The sequence below is a fragment of the Salminus brasiliensis genome, chromosome 5 (genome assembly GCF_030463535.1).
Source record: "Salminus brasiliensis chromosome 5, fSalBra1.hap2, whole genome shotgun sequence".
Lineage (NCBI taxonomy): Eukaryota > Metazoa > Chordata > Actinopteri > Characiformes > Bryconidae > Salminus > Salminus brasiliensis.
In genome coordinates this window covers 15,476,528-15,492,853 of record NC_132882.1, presented here as the reverse complement: position 1 = coordinate 15,492,853, position 16,326 = coordinate 15,476,528, and the positions used below count along the sequence as shown (strand labels likewise).

At 40.2% G+C, this 16,326-nt stretch overlaps 2 protein-coding genes across 2 annotated transcripts; both read left to right on the top strand.

The window, feature by feature from the left end:
* The first annotated feature begins 429 nt into the window (after positions 1 to 429).
* Positions 430 to 11,387, top strand: kel (Kell metallo-endopeptidase (Kell blood group)). The gene is made up of 18 exons (XM_072678771.1): positions 430 to 796; positions 1,323 to 1,479; positions 2,412 to 2,714; positions 3,933 to 4,060; positions 4,152 to 4,310; positions 6,115 to 6,186; positions 6,293 to 6,481; positions 6,584 to 6,744; positions 6,864 to 6,981; positions 7,072 to 7,167; positions 8,006 to 8,104; positions 8,201 to 8,278; positions 8,373 to 8,476; positions 8,758 to 8,847; positions 9,217 to 9,284; positions 9,421 to 9,581; positions 10,349 to 10,438; positions 10,581 to 11,387. Exons 1-18 carry the CDS (start codon positions 698 to 700, stop codon positions 10,725 to 10,727), a joined length of 2,319 nt encoding a protein of 772 aa, XP_072534872.1. The 5' UTR covers positions 430 to 697; the 3' UTR covers positions 10,728 to 11,387.
* A 1,259-nt stretch (positions 11,388 to 12,646) lies between these two features.
* On the top strand, positions 12,647 to 14,878 carry emg1 (EMG1 N1-specific pseudouridine methyltransferase). The gene is made up of 5 exons (XM_072678770.1): positions 12,647 to 12,796; positions 13,103 to 13,204; positions 13,424 to 13,565; positions 14,160 to 14,368; positions 14,503 to 14,878. The coding sequence occupies exons 1-5, from the start codon at positions 12,647 to 12,649 to the stop codon at positions 14,614 to 14,616; spliced, it is 717 nt and encodes a 238-aa protein (XP_072534871.1). The 3' UTR covers positions 14,617 to 14,878.
* Positions 14,879 to 16,326: the final 1,448 nt, after the last annotated feature.

Here is a 16,326-nt window from a genome sequence, read left to right as displayed (position 1 = left end):
TTCAGGTATTTTCATTCAGGTTGAAATTCCCTAAGGCCTGATTCTAACTCCATATCTTTCAAACTCGTATAAATGCTGTCTGGCTGCTGTCTAACTTTTTCTGCATGTGTTTTCTATCCAAGTCACCAAACGCGCTCGATCCCATGCAGTGTGCGTGACGTAGTGCACCACCTCTCAGACGTCTCCGCTCCTTCTATCAGCTCACACCAGCCTCACACTCTGCTGATAGCGCAGAGTGTCGACGTATGTGCGTGTGTATGACAGAGAGTGGTTCAGTAGGGCTCCACTGACCTTGAAGAGGTCCGGTCTGTAACAAGAAGTCAAAAATAACCCACGACTTGTTAATTCGTTTCCTGTAAGTGAAAATTCCAGCACCTCTGGTGGCCTCCCAGGCCAGTTTTTTTCTTGTAGTTGCTCAGATGAACGGATACTTCATCTGGATCCTGCTCAGGCACGCATTATCTCATCCATATAAACACATGCGAGGCCTGAGAAGACCAGAGCCAGATGCTATGACGGAGTGAGAAAGAAAAGGAGAAACGTAGAGGGGTCTCTGCGAAGAGGCCAGGTCATTTGGCTTTATCAGCATGTGAAGGAGGGAGCAGAGAGGGTGATGAGGAAAGATAGTGGGCAGACAACTGCATAGCTGACGGAAGGGAAGACAGAAAAGGATTCTTGCGAAAGAAAGAAGGCGCAGATGTCAGCAGGACTCACAGGGAGAAGGAATTCTGATGCTAGACAAGCCTTGAGAACAAGTGAAAAGAACAAGATGGACCCAAACTCGTCTGTTCTGCAGGTACAGCTATTAATAAACATCAAGACACTTTTATTCTACCAAGAAGCAGGAAATCGCTTCAGCTTTTCAATTTCTTGTTTGGCAAATTACACAATGTCTAAAGTCTTCTGAGAAACCTTGAGTATGATCTGTTGTTATACATGTTTATGGCCTCCTTTTGTCTATGAATCTGTACTGTGAAGTTGTAGTATTTTTACACAAACCCTCTGCTGAGCTTCTCAGACTACTGTATGACTAACACCTACAATCAGCCATTCATGACAAACAGAAGAAAAACAATCCAGAGCACACCATCAGCCTAATGCTGCAAGTTGTCAGTTCAATGATCCAGATTGAACAGAGAGAACCAGAGTGAACAGATAAGATTCTCTCAGCAATCAAACAAACACAGTTAGGACAGGATGGCGTACCAACCAGATATTTCCATGTGCTTGTGTTTGTTGGTGTTTGTATGCTTGATGTACTCTGGATTTAACTGATGTTCAAGACAACACACTTTACCTTCAGACTCTTGATCCCTCTTCAGGTAACTCTCCAGCGTTCTCAAGAACAGCCTGAGCCTGAAGAAGCAAAGTCATTGGTGAGGACCAAGTGGATTAAGCCCCTATTGGTCCTTTTTGTCTCCTTCCTCATCGGCACAGTGATAGGGTTGGGGCTTTATTCCCATTTCAAGGCCAATCAAGGTAACAAAATGCCTTTGTTTGTTAACAATACTGTGGTCAGGGGCGCCATATAGTGGGGAAAGTTAGGGCCTGTGATTGACAGGGGCCCTAAAAATATATATGAATTGAGAAATATGGCAGAATTGTCAGAATTGTGGGGCCCAGTGTATTGTCTTTTCATGGGGTCTAAAATCCACCTGTTTGTGGGCCACTGAACAGTAGTAGGGTGATCTGTGCTGGCTGTGTGCATAAAAAAAAAAAGTACGGCCACGTTGTTTCTGAATGGACGGACTAGGTGTGAATTTAATGCACTAATTAATTCCTGTATACACTCACTGAGCCCTCGCCTGGGCCTCCCTGTGCTCTCAAAATAGCTTCACTCCTTCCTATCGTGGATTCTACAAGATGTTGGCTATGGCTAGATTGCATCATGCGATTATTGCAGATTTGTTGAGGAGCACAGAGTGGCTATCTGAGTTACCATAGCTTTTACTGTCAGTTTAAACCAGTCTGGTCATTGTCCGTTGACCTCTATCAACAAGCCGTTCGCATCCAGAACTGCTGCTCACTGGATGATTTTTCATAACCACACTGTTCTAAGTGAACTGTAGAGACTGTTGAGCTGAAGATCCCAACCAGCACCAGCACTTCTAGGAACACTCAAACTAGCCTATCTAACCCCAACAATCATGCCATGCTCAAGACTACGGAGATCACATTTTCCCCATTCTCACAGTTGATGCCATATAATTGGCTAATAATAATTTCATGAATTAGTAGGTTAGTAGGTTAGTAAGTTTCCTAATAAAGTGATGTGATCTGTGGAAACATTTAACACTGGGGATATTCATCTCCCTGGCCGATTTTAATTATTACCTGGATGAATTTAATGAAATGCTCTTTGCATCACTCACATCTTTTTCTGACCCTCTTTGTGCTCTCTCTCTCTCTAGCCGCTGTCCCCTGTCTCACTCCAGCATGTATCAGTGTGGCAGAACGCTTCTCTGCTGCCATGGATCCCTTTTCTCGACCCTGTGATTACTTTCAGTTTGCCTGCGGGGGGACCCTCAGCAGAGGAAGGCAGCGAGGCAAGACCATTTCTCACAATATCACCACAGGGCAGGACATGAGGAGGTGGACAGGCAGTAGAGGAGGCAGAATGGACAGAGAAGCAGAAGCTGAAAGAGAGAAAGGTGTGCCTGAGAGGTTACCAGACAGACGCACGGCTTTGCTCCAGACAATAAGAGAGATCCTGGGTAAGACACAGACTGCTGCTTTCTTTCTATCATGGTACAAAACAGCCCTAAACAAAGTACTCAGCCTATCTGTCTGTACATTTTAGTGTGCTCAGTTCTAGTCATGAAAATCATCAAAATGAGAATGTGAGGTTTTGTGCTGACTGCTACAATATACTTGATTCATTCAAATAACTAAATGAAAAAACACACCTACAATTTATTTGAATATATGCTAATTTACCTGTTTGGATTAGATGCATTACACATTAATAATCTGCCTTTAGGTGCATTAGCCAAGAGTTGGAGAGCTAGGCTAACAGTTCTAGCAAACACTAGACTTAAATGTCATCCATGCTGTTTTTTTAAATCTTTTTGCTTGTTTATATAGCTAATTTTGGTTGTTTTAGAGTGCAAAAATGAAAGAAGCACCATGCAAAAGATTGGGCACCCCAAGAGATTTGAGCTTTGGGCTGGGCGATATGGTAAAAATACTATACACAATACTTATCACTTTACATGTAATCACAGACTGAAAACATCAGTAGTGACAGATCCTTAAAGACAATCATTATATTGCCCAGCTCTAGGTTGTTCCTAATCATTATTAGGAAATCACTGTTACTCTGACTCCTCAAACCTGGTCCCAACAATCAGCAGCCATGGGCTCCTCTAAGCAGCTGCCTAGCTCTCTGAACATTAAAATACTTGATGTCCACAAGGCAGGAAAAGGCTATAAGAAGAGAGCACAGCGTTTTCAGGTAGCCATGTCCTCAGTTTGCAATGTTATTAAGAATTTAGGTGGAGCAGAGATACTGTTGAAGTTCAGAGAATCAAGAAAACTTTGAGAGAACTGCTCATAGGATTGGCCCTGTTTGCCTGCAGAATTCTAAAACTGTAAAAGATATAAATGATAAAAATAAATCTTCCTTAAATCCTTTTGGGAATAAGGTCATATTTTACACACCAGGAGTACCTGTACTATAGCTTTTGTTGGTGATCATCCAGGTCCAGTGTTTGTTGGCAGTGCTAGCCTAGCATCTCCCATTCTGAACTACAAATGAGCTAATGATTTTGCAAAGATTGAACTGACATACACAGACTTATCAAAGACATCTGACCACTCACTGCATTTCATTACGACTCACTTACAGACATTTAAATAACCTTAAAGGTACCTAGATACCTAAAAGGTATATGAACATACTATGAAACCTTAGTGTGTGTGTGTTTGTTCAGAGTCTCCTATGAGGGGTGTTTCTGTGAGCAGTGTGGAGGAGAAAGCACAGAGATTCTACAACACCTGCATGGATTTTAAACCTGCACAGAGTACGAACTCAGAGCGCTTTCTCGCACTCATTCAGCAGGTAGACACACATTATACAACCGATTAGGAGCAAAGTGGATTAAAGCTGTATTCTTTGAGAGGTGAACATAATTATTTTTCTGTCCCTGTAGCTCGGAGGCTGGGCTGCATCTGGGAAATGGACTCAGCCTGATTTTAATGCCACTCTGGCTCTGTTGATGGCACAGTATAACACCTTCCCTTTCTTTAATGTGTATGTGGGTCCTGACCACAGAGAAGATCAGAACGAGGAAAGCCAGCGCTACATTCAGGTACTGTAAAACTGTAAATGCATATAGATATATAAGAGCACCCTTCCTCATGGGTCATCTTTATATATTTCATTCGAATAGAATACTATTTCTTTTTCTTCTTTAATTGTATGGCTTGGGAAATAGTTATTTTTCTTATTTTGGCCAGTAAGGACAGACACTAAAACTAGCTATCACACATACATAACTGCATTGTTTACTAGTTGTACCACACTGGGTGAATCACATCAACAAACAACCCAAACCATGCTTCCCTACTAGTCATACTAGTCACTCTAGCCTATAGGGAACCAAAGAGAGCAACATCCTCCATGGTGTGGAATGTTTATGTATACCTGTTACCTGTTTGAAACCCCATAAGGTACAAACAATCAAGCATCTCTTGTAGTTAAAAAAACAAACAAACAGAGTTGGAGTGTGTTGGGAAGGTTTACCAAACATAAGCACACCCAACACAGGAGATTCCATCACCTGTACACTGAGTAGGGAGTGTACTGATAAATTACCAACACATTAATTACTGAGCACAGTAATCTATTATCATTATCTATGGGTAAATATATCTGGAGTTGCAAACACTAATGAATCTAACCAGACTAAAGTAGCACCAAAAAGTAGTGATGGCAACTTCGAAACCCAGATTTAAAACTAAAGTGATTCATTTTGAAACGTGGTGTTTTGACACATTTCTTCAAAGTCTCAGAATGTCCTGTTTCTTTATGTCACACTGTTTCAAAACATTTCAAATGTTTCAAAAGTCTTATCGCTGATCCCAGAACTGTCATTCAACACTCTCACAAACTTTAAAAGAGAAGCAAAGCTATGTAACTATTTTATTTGGTAAAAAGTCACAAAATGTCTTGTTGTAACAAAATGTTGTTATTGGCTTATTTATTTACAAACAATTTAAATGGAAGATCCTAAAAAGACCTAGGTCTGCTGTTTGGGATCGTTATGGGGTCATTTGGGGGTCAAAGTTCATCATCATAAAAACACATTTATTTTAGTTGTTCTTAAAATAGAGGTTGTAGTTTTGACCACTGATGTCTGATGACTGTAATTCAAACACATCACAAGATGGAATCTTTTTCTGAATCATTTGTCTCATACTTATTGTACATATAAAAAGAAATAAATAGCACATACTCTCTTTTAGCCAGCTTGGATTCCATCCTTTAAAAGGTAGACTCCTCCTCCTAACTTCTCTAGGTCAGTGTTGCTAATGTGATTCATGTGGCAAAGCAGGTACACCTGTAATAGGAGCGCCTGATGAAGAGAGGGATTTTCAATACAGAGCACGTCAAGTTCGATTCTGCAGTTGAAACAAAAACATACAAAAGCGTACTGTCCTGCTAGCAAGACCTCCCATCTCTAAAAATGTCAGCGCAAATTTTCATGTAGGCTTTATCTTGATAAATTAAACACATACACATACAATTTAATTCCATGACAATAGTAGTATTTCGAAAAACTACAACCTACAGTTTGTTTTTTTTGGCTTAGGGGTGAAATGTATTGGGCTGCGACTGATGACGTTTCACTAGAACACAAGGCTGTGAGAACACATACAAATACAGACAACAACACAGATTACGAATCACCTAGAGAGTAAGAGAAACTGCTTGCACCTAACACTGGGGTTGGGAAAATGACCAAACCTCACAAAACCGGTGCACAGGGAACATTTCTGGACATCCCAATGACCAGTTCCTGTTTGTCCTTAGCCCCGAGTCTTATTTTAGGATTAGAAAGCACTGCAATCTTTCACTAGAAGATTTATATTTAAACTTTGACATTTCCACAGATTGATCAACCAGATTTTCATTTCCCCATCGACTGGAACAGCCACGCACAAAGATCCAAAATTAACACACAGGTAGGGCTGAATTTGCCTTGAGGCTGACCTATTCTGTTGGTTATATTCTATTAAACATAATGAACCATTTATGTTAATAATGCCCTTTCCTTCTTCTCTTTCTCAGTCTTTGCGTCCATTCTTCTCATCCTGTAGGCAGCTCTTGACTCTGTTGGACATTCCTTCAACTAAAACTACTCAGCACTGTGGCCTGTATGTGTCTCTGTCTTCAACCCTAGTTATAACTACCTCACCTCTTACCTACCGACTCAGCCAGAAACTCCTGTACCACAGAATCACATTGCAGGAGCTACAGGTAGACATTTCTTGGCACTCAGTTTGTATTGTAATATGCTTTGCATGTGTGTGTTACTGGACATTGACCTTTCAACAGTGTTCTCTCTCCTTTTCTCTGTAGCTGGTGGCTCCAGCTATTGATTGGCTTAATTGCCTTAAAGCCATATTTCATCCTCTTCCTGTGAGCCAATCAGATTTTGTTTTATTACATAATCTCCCTTACATCATCTATATGTCCCAGACGATCAGTGATTGGAAGCTGAAGCATGAGATGATGGGCAGGTAAATTGTGCTTTATTTCAACTGTATATCAGTTACTTTGACCTTTAGAACACTTCCACTTGAATTTGACATTATGACTGTTAGTGTACAAATGCATGTGTGTGTACATTTGTTTGCAGTGATCCGCTGCATACTTATATGATTCTGACTCTTCTGCAAACACTCATCCCTGCCCTGGACTCCAGATTCACCCAGATCATGAGTGTTTTCTCCTCAGCTATTGACAGTAGAGAGGGGGTACGTCTGTTTGAACTTCATCCTCCATAGTGTTTACTAAAGATCCCTAAATGAATAATGTTATGACTGCTGAGGTCTCTTGTGCTTCAGGAAATCCCACACTGGAGACACTGTGTTCAGCAGACCTTGAAGGGGTTTGACATGTTGCTCAGTCATGCAATCAAAGAAAATTATGCCCATGAAGAGGTATGCCTAGTAAGAATGTGATGATGTTAATAATGGATGAATGGATGGATAGAAGGTTGACTGGTGAATGAATAGATGGATGGAACCATGGATAGATGGCTGGTTAAGTTGCCTAGATGGATAAATGGATTGATGGGTGAATAGGTAAATGGGTTGATGGATGGATGGATAAGTGGGTACATGGATTAATGGGTGGTTAGGTGGCCAGATGGATACATGGATGGGTGGGTGGATTGTTAGGGGACTGCGTGGACAGATTGATGGGTGACTTGGTGGATGGAAAGATGAGAGGGTGACTGGGTAGATAAATGAATGGGTGGGTAGGTGACTGTGTTGACAGATGAATATGTTTGGTAAGTGACTGGGTAAATGGATGGTTGGGTGACTGGATGGATGGAGAGATGAGCGGATGGATGAGTGAAAAACTGGGTAAATGCATGAATGGGTGGATAGGTGGCTGGGTAGATGGATGGATAGGTTTGGTTGGTGACTGGTTGGATAGATGGATGGTTGGGTGGCTAGGGAGATGGATAGATGATTGCATTGATAGCTATGTGAGCAGATGGGTGAGTGGGTGACTGAGTAAATGGATAGATTGGTGGGTGAGTGACAGGTTTAATAGATAGATGGACAGACAGATGGGTGGGTGACTGGATGGATGGATGGAGGAATGGATGGATGGATGGATGGATGGAAGGATGGATGGTTGGATGAATGGATGGATGGATGGGTGTATGGATGGTTAGGTGACTGGATGGTTGAATGGATGAGTTGGTTACCAAGTCAATGAAAGGATGGATTTGCCCTTGTGACTAGTGCACTCCTCCTCTTTTGCCAGGCTGAAGAGTTGATGCATGACATTTACTCTGCTTTCAAGACCAAAGTAACCAACCTGAGCTGGAGAGATGAGGGAAGTCGTGATTTAGTTTTGAATAAGGTAAAAGGTAAAACTGTAATCACACATTGTGATAATCGTGAGTTCTTCACATTACAACAGATCTAAATAAAACATTTAGTGTGCTTTCTCTTTCAGGTTAAATCTCTCACTCCGAAATTGTCCACTAACACTGAAATACACAATCAGCTGAACCTCAACAACCACTATTCTGAGGTATTAATGAATAAAAAAAAAAACAACAAATCTACCTGGTATTGCATTCACAGTTTCATTCAGAACATTAAAAATAAAAAAATCTCTTTTGTAGGTGATTATGAGTGAGGAAGACTATTTCTCCAACTACCTGCAGCTGCTTATTCTTCAGCAGAAGAGGAGGCGGAAGCTGTTCTCTCACACTGCACAGCATGATATGTGAGTGTTTTCCCTATACAGTGGTCTGTGTCTGCAGTGGGCGTCCAATATATTTGTTTTACATTTGTCAAAACCCATAGCCCTAATTACAGCTACCCTTTGTATTGTGTTTCATTATGAATGGATATATAAAAATAGATTATTCTTTTTAAGCGACAATATAATTTCTTGCTCTGTGAATATTTGAAACAGTATGTCTTAAGAATGTGCTGTTTATTATCTGTTCTTTGTTCACATTGGTCCTAAAGTCAGTTCTAACCTTCACATCTGTCCCCTGTTAGGCTGTTTGTCAGTCCGTTTCTGTCTGGTAATGACATCATCATTCCAGTTGGACTGTTTGTGTCACCTCTGTTCCATCCCTCCTATCCAAGGTATATTGCTGTGAGAATGAAAACTTGAATCTCTATTTTTGTTGTTTTTTAATGGTTTACTCACTGCTCTCATAAGTGTGCCATCATTTTGATCAGAAATGGTCCAAAATGACCAAGAATCTTGTCTCATTAACTTACAATGAAAGTTAAGAATGTTTTTTGCTCCTCCAGTATTGGGGATATTGAGATATCCCAACAGCGACATTGTTTAGGCTCATGCGGCTGCCACAGGCATACACATATTTAAAATGATTTGTTCCATCTTTGCAGTACGAAGTATTTTTAACTTGCACCCAATTATGTATCCAGTCAGTGTGGAGCTTTTATGACCAAATAAAAACCAAGTTTTTATTTATTACATTTTTAAAGAGCTGTCAACTATGGAATGCTGGGATCCGTGATTGCAAAAGACCTTCTCCATCTGCTACTCCCTGATAGTAAGTCATCATTTTTGTGTAAATCACTTGTAAATGTATTAAGGGTTTAGTTCATGGATGCACCAAATGCCATAATTATCTTATATAGATCTGTACATTTCATATCACTAACAGTGATAACATGTCTCTTCTCTAGTCCTTTCCCAGTCAGAGATCCCTAGGCTGAAGAGTGAGTGTGTGTGGGCACACTATATGAGTTGGAAGGAGGGTCCAGGCAGAGATGAAACAGCTTCTCTTCTCCAACCCCAGCAGCAGGAAGTGTGGGTGCAGTACTCAGCCCTGGAGATAGCGCTACAGGTAAATGCATGCATTTCACTAAAGCTCTCACCACATATTCCACCAACCATATTCATGATTGTAGGTCTGCTACACAATCTGTTGACATCAAGTTAGCTGTCTTTAAATTGACTATATTTAATACACTATATGGCCAATAGTATTGGGACACCTGCTCATTCGTTGTTTCTTTAGTTTATGCTTCTTTTGTTGGTGTAACAATCTCTATTGTCCAGGGAAAGCATTATTTTTTTATTGTATTCAGAAACAAGAATGTTAGTGAGGTCAGGATGTTGAATGATCACCCCCCCCCCCAACATCCCAACTCATCCCAGACTCTCCAACTCATCCCAGACGTATTGAATGGAGTACCATCATATCAGAAAACACAGTTCCACTGCTTCACAGCTCAATGCTGGGTGGCTTTACCCTTCTAGCCCATGCATGGTATTAGACATGGAGCCAATAAATTCATGTTTATCTGCTCCTATTCTATTCTATTGGCAGTACTTCTCTACGAGGACTAGCCAAGCTGTGTGTGTGTGCATTTGCACACCTGTGTCAGTAATGTGTTTTTTTTTTTTTTTTTAAGTAGCTGAATGCATTTATTTGAAGGGGGGGGGCACAAACATTTGGACATGTAGTGTATTTCTTGTTATAAGACTATATTTAAGATTAATATATTTGCCAAAATATGTATTTGCAGTGTATTTGTAATAATCAGATCTTCTAATCTTCTCAATAACTTCTATTCTTTTCCCTTCCCTTCCCCACTTTGTGTCCCTCAGGCATACCATGAGAGCTTGCAGAGGCATTTAGATGATACCTCTGTGTCAGGTCTCTCTCACATCCATCTGTTTCTCTTCTCCTTCATCCAGGTACAGTACTCACACATCTCCTCTCACCAGTAAATGCACTGGCCTAACTGCTCCTGCCAAAACATCTTTAACAAAATGTGCCAAACAGTTAAACCTCATGATTTCAGTTTGTTTTGTGTAATTCTGATTTCTTTCTACATAGGCAAGCTGTGACCCTCAGCCATACCGTGCATACATGCCTTTCGAGCCCTCCTTTCTGGTGACTGTCCTGTGTAGGAATTCTGACTTCTGTCCCAAACCACTGATCTGTGAGGATACATCTCAAGAGCATCTTCTTAAGCAGTGTTAGCACCAACTACTGCTACGTTTGCAAGGAAGATGGGAGCACGGCTGTATAACGCACGGTCAGCACCCCACAGAGAACACAAACGATGCTGCTGAGAAGCCTGTTAACCTTTGGATACATGAAGGGCATTGCTGTAGGCCTCACATCAAGGCTGTTAAGTCTGGAATGGAGAGCCCACATATCTTTGTAAAATCCACAGTCTTCATTTTCTAAAATACAACGTTTAGAGCTGCTGAACGTGTCTCAGATTTTACAGTGAGATTCAGCAGTGTCTATTTTCCGAAATTGTAGGCCTGTGTACTAACTGATTAACGACTGTGTGATTTACAAGCGGAATGTAAGTAGGGTCACTACCCGTCCAGATTTTTTCCTGGATTTTCATGGATTTCAGTCCCGGGAAAAACAAATTCCTTTTCTGGACACAGAATGTCCTGACGCATGACCATTGTCATATGTTTTTATGAAGTTTAAACTGCTAATGTGGATTTCAATCCAATCAGGTAATTTCTATATAATGAAGAGGTTTGACTGCATTATCCTCTGTGTAAGGACACAAGTTTGTCTGTCAGGTGTCCAGGAATTGTAGGACTGAGGTGGCAATCAATGTAAGTGTGGAATGACCTGATGGAACTTTATGAAGATAGAGTAGAAGTTTTATATAAAGTGTGATCTTTTCAATTGTTGATTGTTTGCATTGTTATTATTTCCACAGATTTTTCAAATTTACTGCATAATGTAAGCGTTAAGGTTCAATCAACATCATGCCATAAAGATTTGTATATATAATATATATCTAAGCACCCACAGTTATTAGTTTTAAGCCTTTTGGCCTATTTTTTTATCTATACCGCAGTAATGCTGTCCTTAATTTGTGTGGCATATATTATATTTATGAGATACCACCACTGTGTTGTATGTACTAGTGGGAAACCTGGATGTTAAGATGAGCTCATACAAAAACATTTTAAAAGCATCCATCCATCCATGTAAAAAATATATATATAGATATCATATTAAAATGAAGACAATTTGGTTGCCTTTAAAGTGCCTTTAACAGAACATTACTTCCAAACAGTCAGGGGTCTCAGTTCTGCCCAACCAGATAACTGGATTCTGTAAATTATAAATAGTGTAAAATCTGGAACTAACTTTTTACTTTGAAATAGTTTCTAAAAAACATTTAAATGTTCTGTTCATTTACATTTTCATTTGAAAGGTGAGAAACTGAGTACTGTTCAGGAACAGGTTGTATTTAAAAATGAATGTTTAATGTAATACATTGTCCAGAGTGAAATTCACTTCCTTTACAAACCACAACATTTATGTTCAGGTTCAGATGGTTTCTCCAAAATAGAGCTTCGAGCTTCTATATATCGCCACTGTCCCACCAGAACCTCTCAATGTTTCCGTTTTAGACATAATCAGCTTGACAGTTCATTTTGTGTTAAAACTTCCTGATGAACAGACCAATAGAAAAGCACCCAAACGACTTGGAATACGATTATGTCACTCTATATATATATATATATATATATATATATATATATATATATATATAATTATTTTTTTTCCTTTCTTTTTTTATTATATATATATATATATATATATATATATATAAATAAATTTTTGCCTTTTTCCTGTAAAGGTACATATTTGGTGATATGAGAATTTTGCGTGACTGCGACAATAATGTATGCTTATATAATAGATGCTAAGACAGATGTCTGATGCGAAGTAAACCGTAAAGTGAAAAAAGTTATTCTCCTGTGAAGTTGCAATTTAGAAAACACAGGGGGTTTTTACTGAATATATAAAAATGCCTCTGGAAACATGAGCGCAGAAGGCTGGGCAGAGAAAGGCGTGCAGCTGAGCGCACAGCTGTGACGCACAACTGCGGCGACGTGCCTCAGTCTGAAAACAAGATGGCAGCACACGCAGGAGACAAGCGTGGTCTGGAGCATTTAGACGAATATGAACCGAAACCAGCGAAACAGCAGCGAAACATCCATGAGAAAATGGCACAGAAGCGACTGGTTGTTGTTTTGGAAGGAGCTACTCTGGAAACCGTAAAGGTAGGAGAGAACTACCGAGCAGTGCAGAAGTAGAGCTGCTGTTCAGCTTTGGCTTCAGAGAGGTAGTGCTAGCTGGCTACTGGCTTACAGAAGCAGAACATGAGCAAAGCAGCTTCTTTCTGATTACTTGTGATTAAAGTGCGTTACATGCTGCAGCTGGTCAGTATTTTTTATTTGTATGTTAGTTATGTGGTGTTATTTGTTCATGAATGGGTTGACACTAGTCTTTACATTCATGTTGGAGCAGAACTCTTCATCAGACACCACTGGAATGGTTTTGATTTAGCTAATGCTGTTTTCTTAAAGGTTGGTAAAACATTTGAGCTGCTGAACTGCGACCAACATAAAAGTATGATCATAAAGAGTGGACGGGACCCCGGTCATGTTCGTCCAGATATCACACATCAGGTAGATCTGTTTTCTTTAACCCTTTCTTAGAGGTGTTTCTCCAATAACACTTAATGTATTGTTTACTTTATCATTTACTGAGCTTTGGTACTCAGATAATCACAGTTATATATTTATATATGCTCACAATGTTTATTTTTTTTTCATGATAAAACTAATGATCAGTGTATTTCATTGTTGTTGCCGTAATTGAAAACCTTCTTATTTACTCTCATTTAGTGCCTACTTATGTTGCTGGACAGTCCATTAAACAGAGCAGGACTGCTGCAAGTATACATTCACACAGAGAAGAACGCTCTGATCGAGATCAATCCCCAGACACGGATTCCCCGTACCTTCCCTCGTTTTTGTGGACTTATGGGTAAATTACAACAGCAATTCACTGCACCAAATCTGATACAGATATACTAAAATATATATAAAATTGTTTCCCAGCAAAAATGAGGTGTATACAGTTATCCTGCTTGCTCCACATATAGGTGATGGACCAAGGCATATTTTGTGTCTAAAGTTAGTTTATTTAGTTTTGCACTAGTGTAATTGGAGGCCAACATAACAGGTTTTTTGTGTAATCCCAAAAAAAGACGTGTGATCCACATTTGAGGCAAACTGTGTAAATTTGTTTCATTTAATTGACTTGATGTAAAACATTCTTTTAAACCCACACATGCTGGAGTAGGGACACGCTGAATAAGGTTTTAATGATCCATGATTGGAAGGGTGCATACCTAATGGTACAAAACTGCATTCAAAAAAACATTGTAAACTGACCTTTCAGTCTTGCGGAGACCCTTATTACATGTGAGGACACATTATTTGGTCTTTCTACAAGACTATTATTAGCTCTTAAAGAGAGACTAAATATTGTAGCCTTACTGAGAGTTGGAATAGAAGATTGCATTGCATTGAAGTTTTGTACCCCCACACTAACACGCTGCTGGTTTTCTCTTCTCAGTACAGCTCCTGCATAAGCTGAGCGTTCGAGCGGCTGACGGACCCCAGCGCTTGCTGAGGTTGATTAAAAACCCTGTTTCAGACCACCTGCCTCCAGGCTGCCCACGTTTTGCCACATCTTTCAAAGCAGGAGATGCAGTCTGTCCAAGAACCATCGTCCCTAAAGATGGTCCTGCTGCTGTTGTTATAGGGGCCTTTGCACACGGAGCAGTAAGTTTACCACCACCAAATACTGTATGATGTGATAACACTGTTCTTGGGTAATAGCTGGTGTGTGTGCGTGCGCCATGTCCATTGACAGTAAGTCAGCTCACTCATCATGATTCTTCTGTCTGCATTTCTAGGTGAATGTGGATTACACAGAGAAGACTGTGTCCATCAGCAACTACCCTTTATCTGCTGCCCTGACATGTGCCAAAATGTGCTCTGCCTTTGAGGAGGTCTGGGGAGTGTTGTGACCAAAAAAGGATGAAATAAGCCTTTGGACTTGAGGCTAAGTGTGTCGGTCTAAAGACACATGCGGTGTAAAGAGTGACTTGTTTATTGTGCTGGTGTTACATTTGAGAGCAGTACATTTGTAACAGTCCACCACTGATGCAGGCATTTGCTTTCTGTGGACGTCCCACAGAATTTTTTGTATCTTTATAAGTAGGTGTAACATTGTTCATGTTTAAAATATGGAATATTTTCAGTGTACAAATAAACCTTAATTTGAAGGTTTTTAATCTTGTGATTTGCTGTTTGTGTGGACAATAGACACAAGTAAACGCAACACCAATGTACATTTTGCAGATTTAGCCTTTTATTCAACTTTTCTAAATTGGGCTGGATTAAGATGGTATAAATAGAGAAATATCTGATAAGCCCATGCTTGCAGTATAACTAGATTCTGCTGTTTTTTTTGTTTTTTTTTTAAATCTTGCTTAATGCAGCTCTAATGTCCTTAAATGCTATTTTTTAAGAGCTTTATATCTGGTTTTGGTGACAGATGTTCTTGCTTTTGTAGAATTCTTCCTTTCTTGTGACTGACCTTTGTTTGTAAGCTTAACACTTTTTCTAGTGGCCTTTGGGCTCCGTGTTGCAGCCGGGGCCTCTCTTCTCTGCAGCGTTTTCTTCACTTTATCAGTTGGTTTAGGCTTTTTGCTTGCTCTTTTCACCGTTGCCCTGGTCACACTTTTATCTGTCAGTTTCTTCAACAAGAAATATAAGGCACAGACAATAAAAGCACAAGCAGTTGTAATAGGCAGTTTGTTATAATTTCAGTTGAACGGTTACTCAAGCCAGTTACTTTTTATTACCTTCTTGTTCATTTTAAAAGATCCTGTGATGCCATGTCCTGAAGTTTGCACTATGGATTCTTTTCTGATCAGTCCTCTCATGGCCAAGTTCACCTTGGTGTTGTTTTTGGTCACATCATAGCCGCCTGCGGCCAGAGCCTGCTTGAGCTCTTCCATAGACATGCCTCCTCTTTGCTTGCACTGGGAAATCACCTCCAAAATGAGGTTGGGCACCCGAGGAACACCTGCTTCTGTCCTCGTCTCTGAGGCGTTGATCTTGACTTTTTGCTTCAACAGGTGACCTGGGCCAGCTTTTTCAAAGAAATGTGGAATGTAGAATATTGTTTATTACGAGCAATTCAGTGTTTCTTTAAGGCACCCAGGTGATGTGTACTATTACTTTTTGCAAAATGATTTACTTTTGAGAGCTATCTAGTGATTCAGAGACAATACAACAGCAGCTCTAAAGTGTAAAAGAAAATATAAAAAGCAAATAGCTTATTATTCAGGTAAGTGATTTACATAATAAAGGTCATCAAGAATCAGAGGCTCTGAAATGACCCTCGTTCCAGTTGGCAGGGATGCTCTGAACAGTAATGTGTTAGTTTTTGTTCTAAATAGAAAAAAACAACAACAGTTAATTACTTGATAATTGGTCAGATCTCTTCATTTTGCCTTTATGGCTCTCTTGGACGACTCGTTTCAGCATCTGGCCGAGACGCCTGGCTCCTGCTTTTCCTAGTCCCCGACCTCCCACCGCCTGTGTGCTCGCCTCAGGCTGCCCGTTATCGCCTGGCCTACTCCGCCTCCTATCGCGCTCTCCCCGCTTTTTACGGCCTGCTTTTGTCATGTTTCAACACTAACGCCTCCGTGCGACGGCAGTAGCGCTCT

Coding starts and splice junctions, on each gene's coding strand:
- kel (XM_072678771.1), top strand. CDS start 698: ATGTCAGCAGGACTCACAGGGAGAAGGAATTCTGATGCTAGACAAGCC. Junction 4,311..6,114: donor AAAGCCAGCGCTACATTCAG/GTACTGTAAAAC, acceptor ACATTTCCACAG/ATTGATCAACCAGATTTTCA. Junction 9,582..10,348: donor CCCTGGAGATAGCGCTACAG/GTAAATGCATGC, acceptor TGTGTCCCTCAG/GCATACCATGAGAGCTTGCA.
- emg1 (XM_072678770.1), top strand. CDS start 12,647: ATGGCAGCACACGCAGGAGACAAGCGTGGTCTGGAGCATTTAGACGAA. Junction 12,797..13,102: donor CTACTCTGGAAACCGTAAAG/GTAGGAGAGAAC, acceptor GTTTTCTTAAAG/GTTGGTAAAACATTTGAGCT. Junction 14,369..14,502: donor GGGCCTTTGCACACGGAGCA/GTAAGTTTACCA, acceptor CTGCATTTCTAG/GTGAATGTGGATTACACAGA.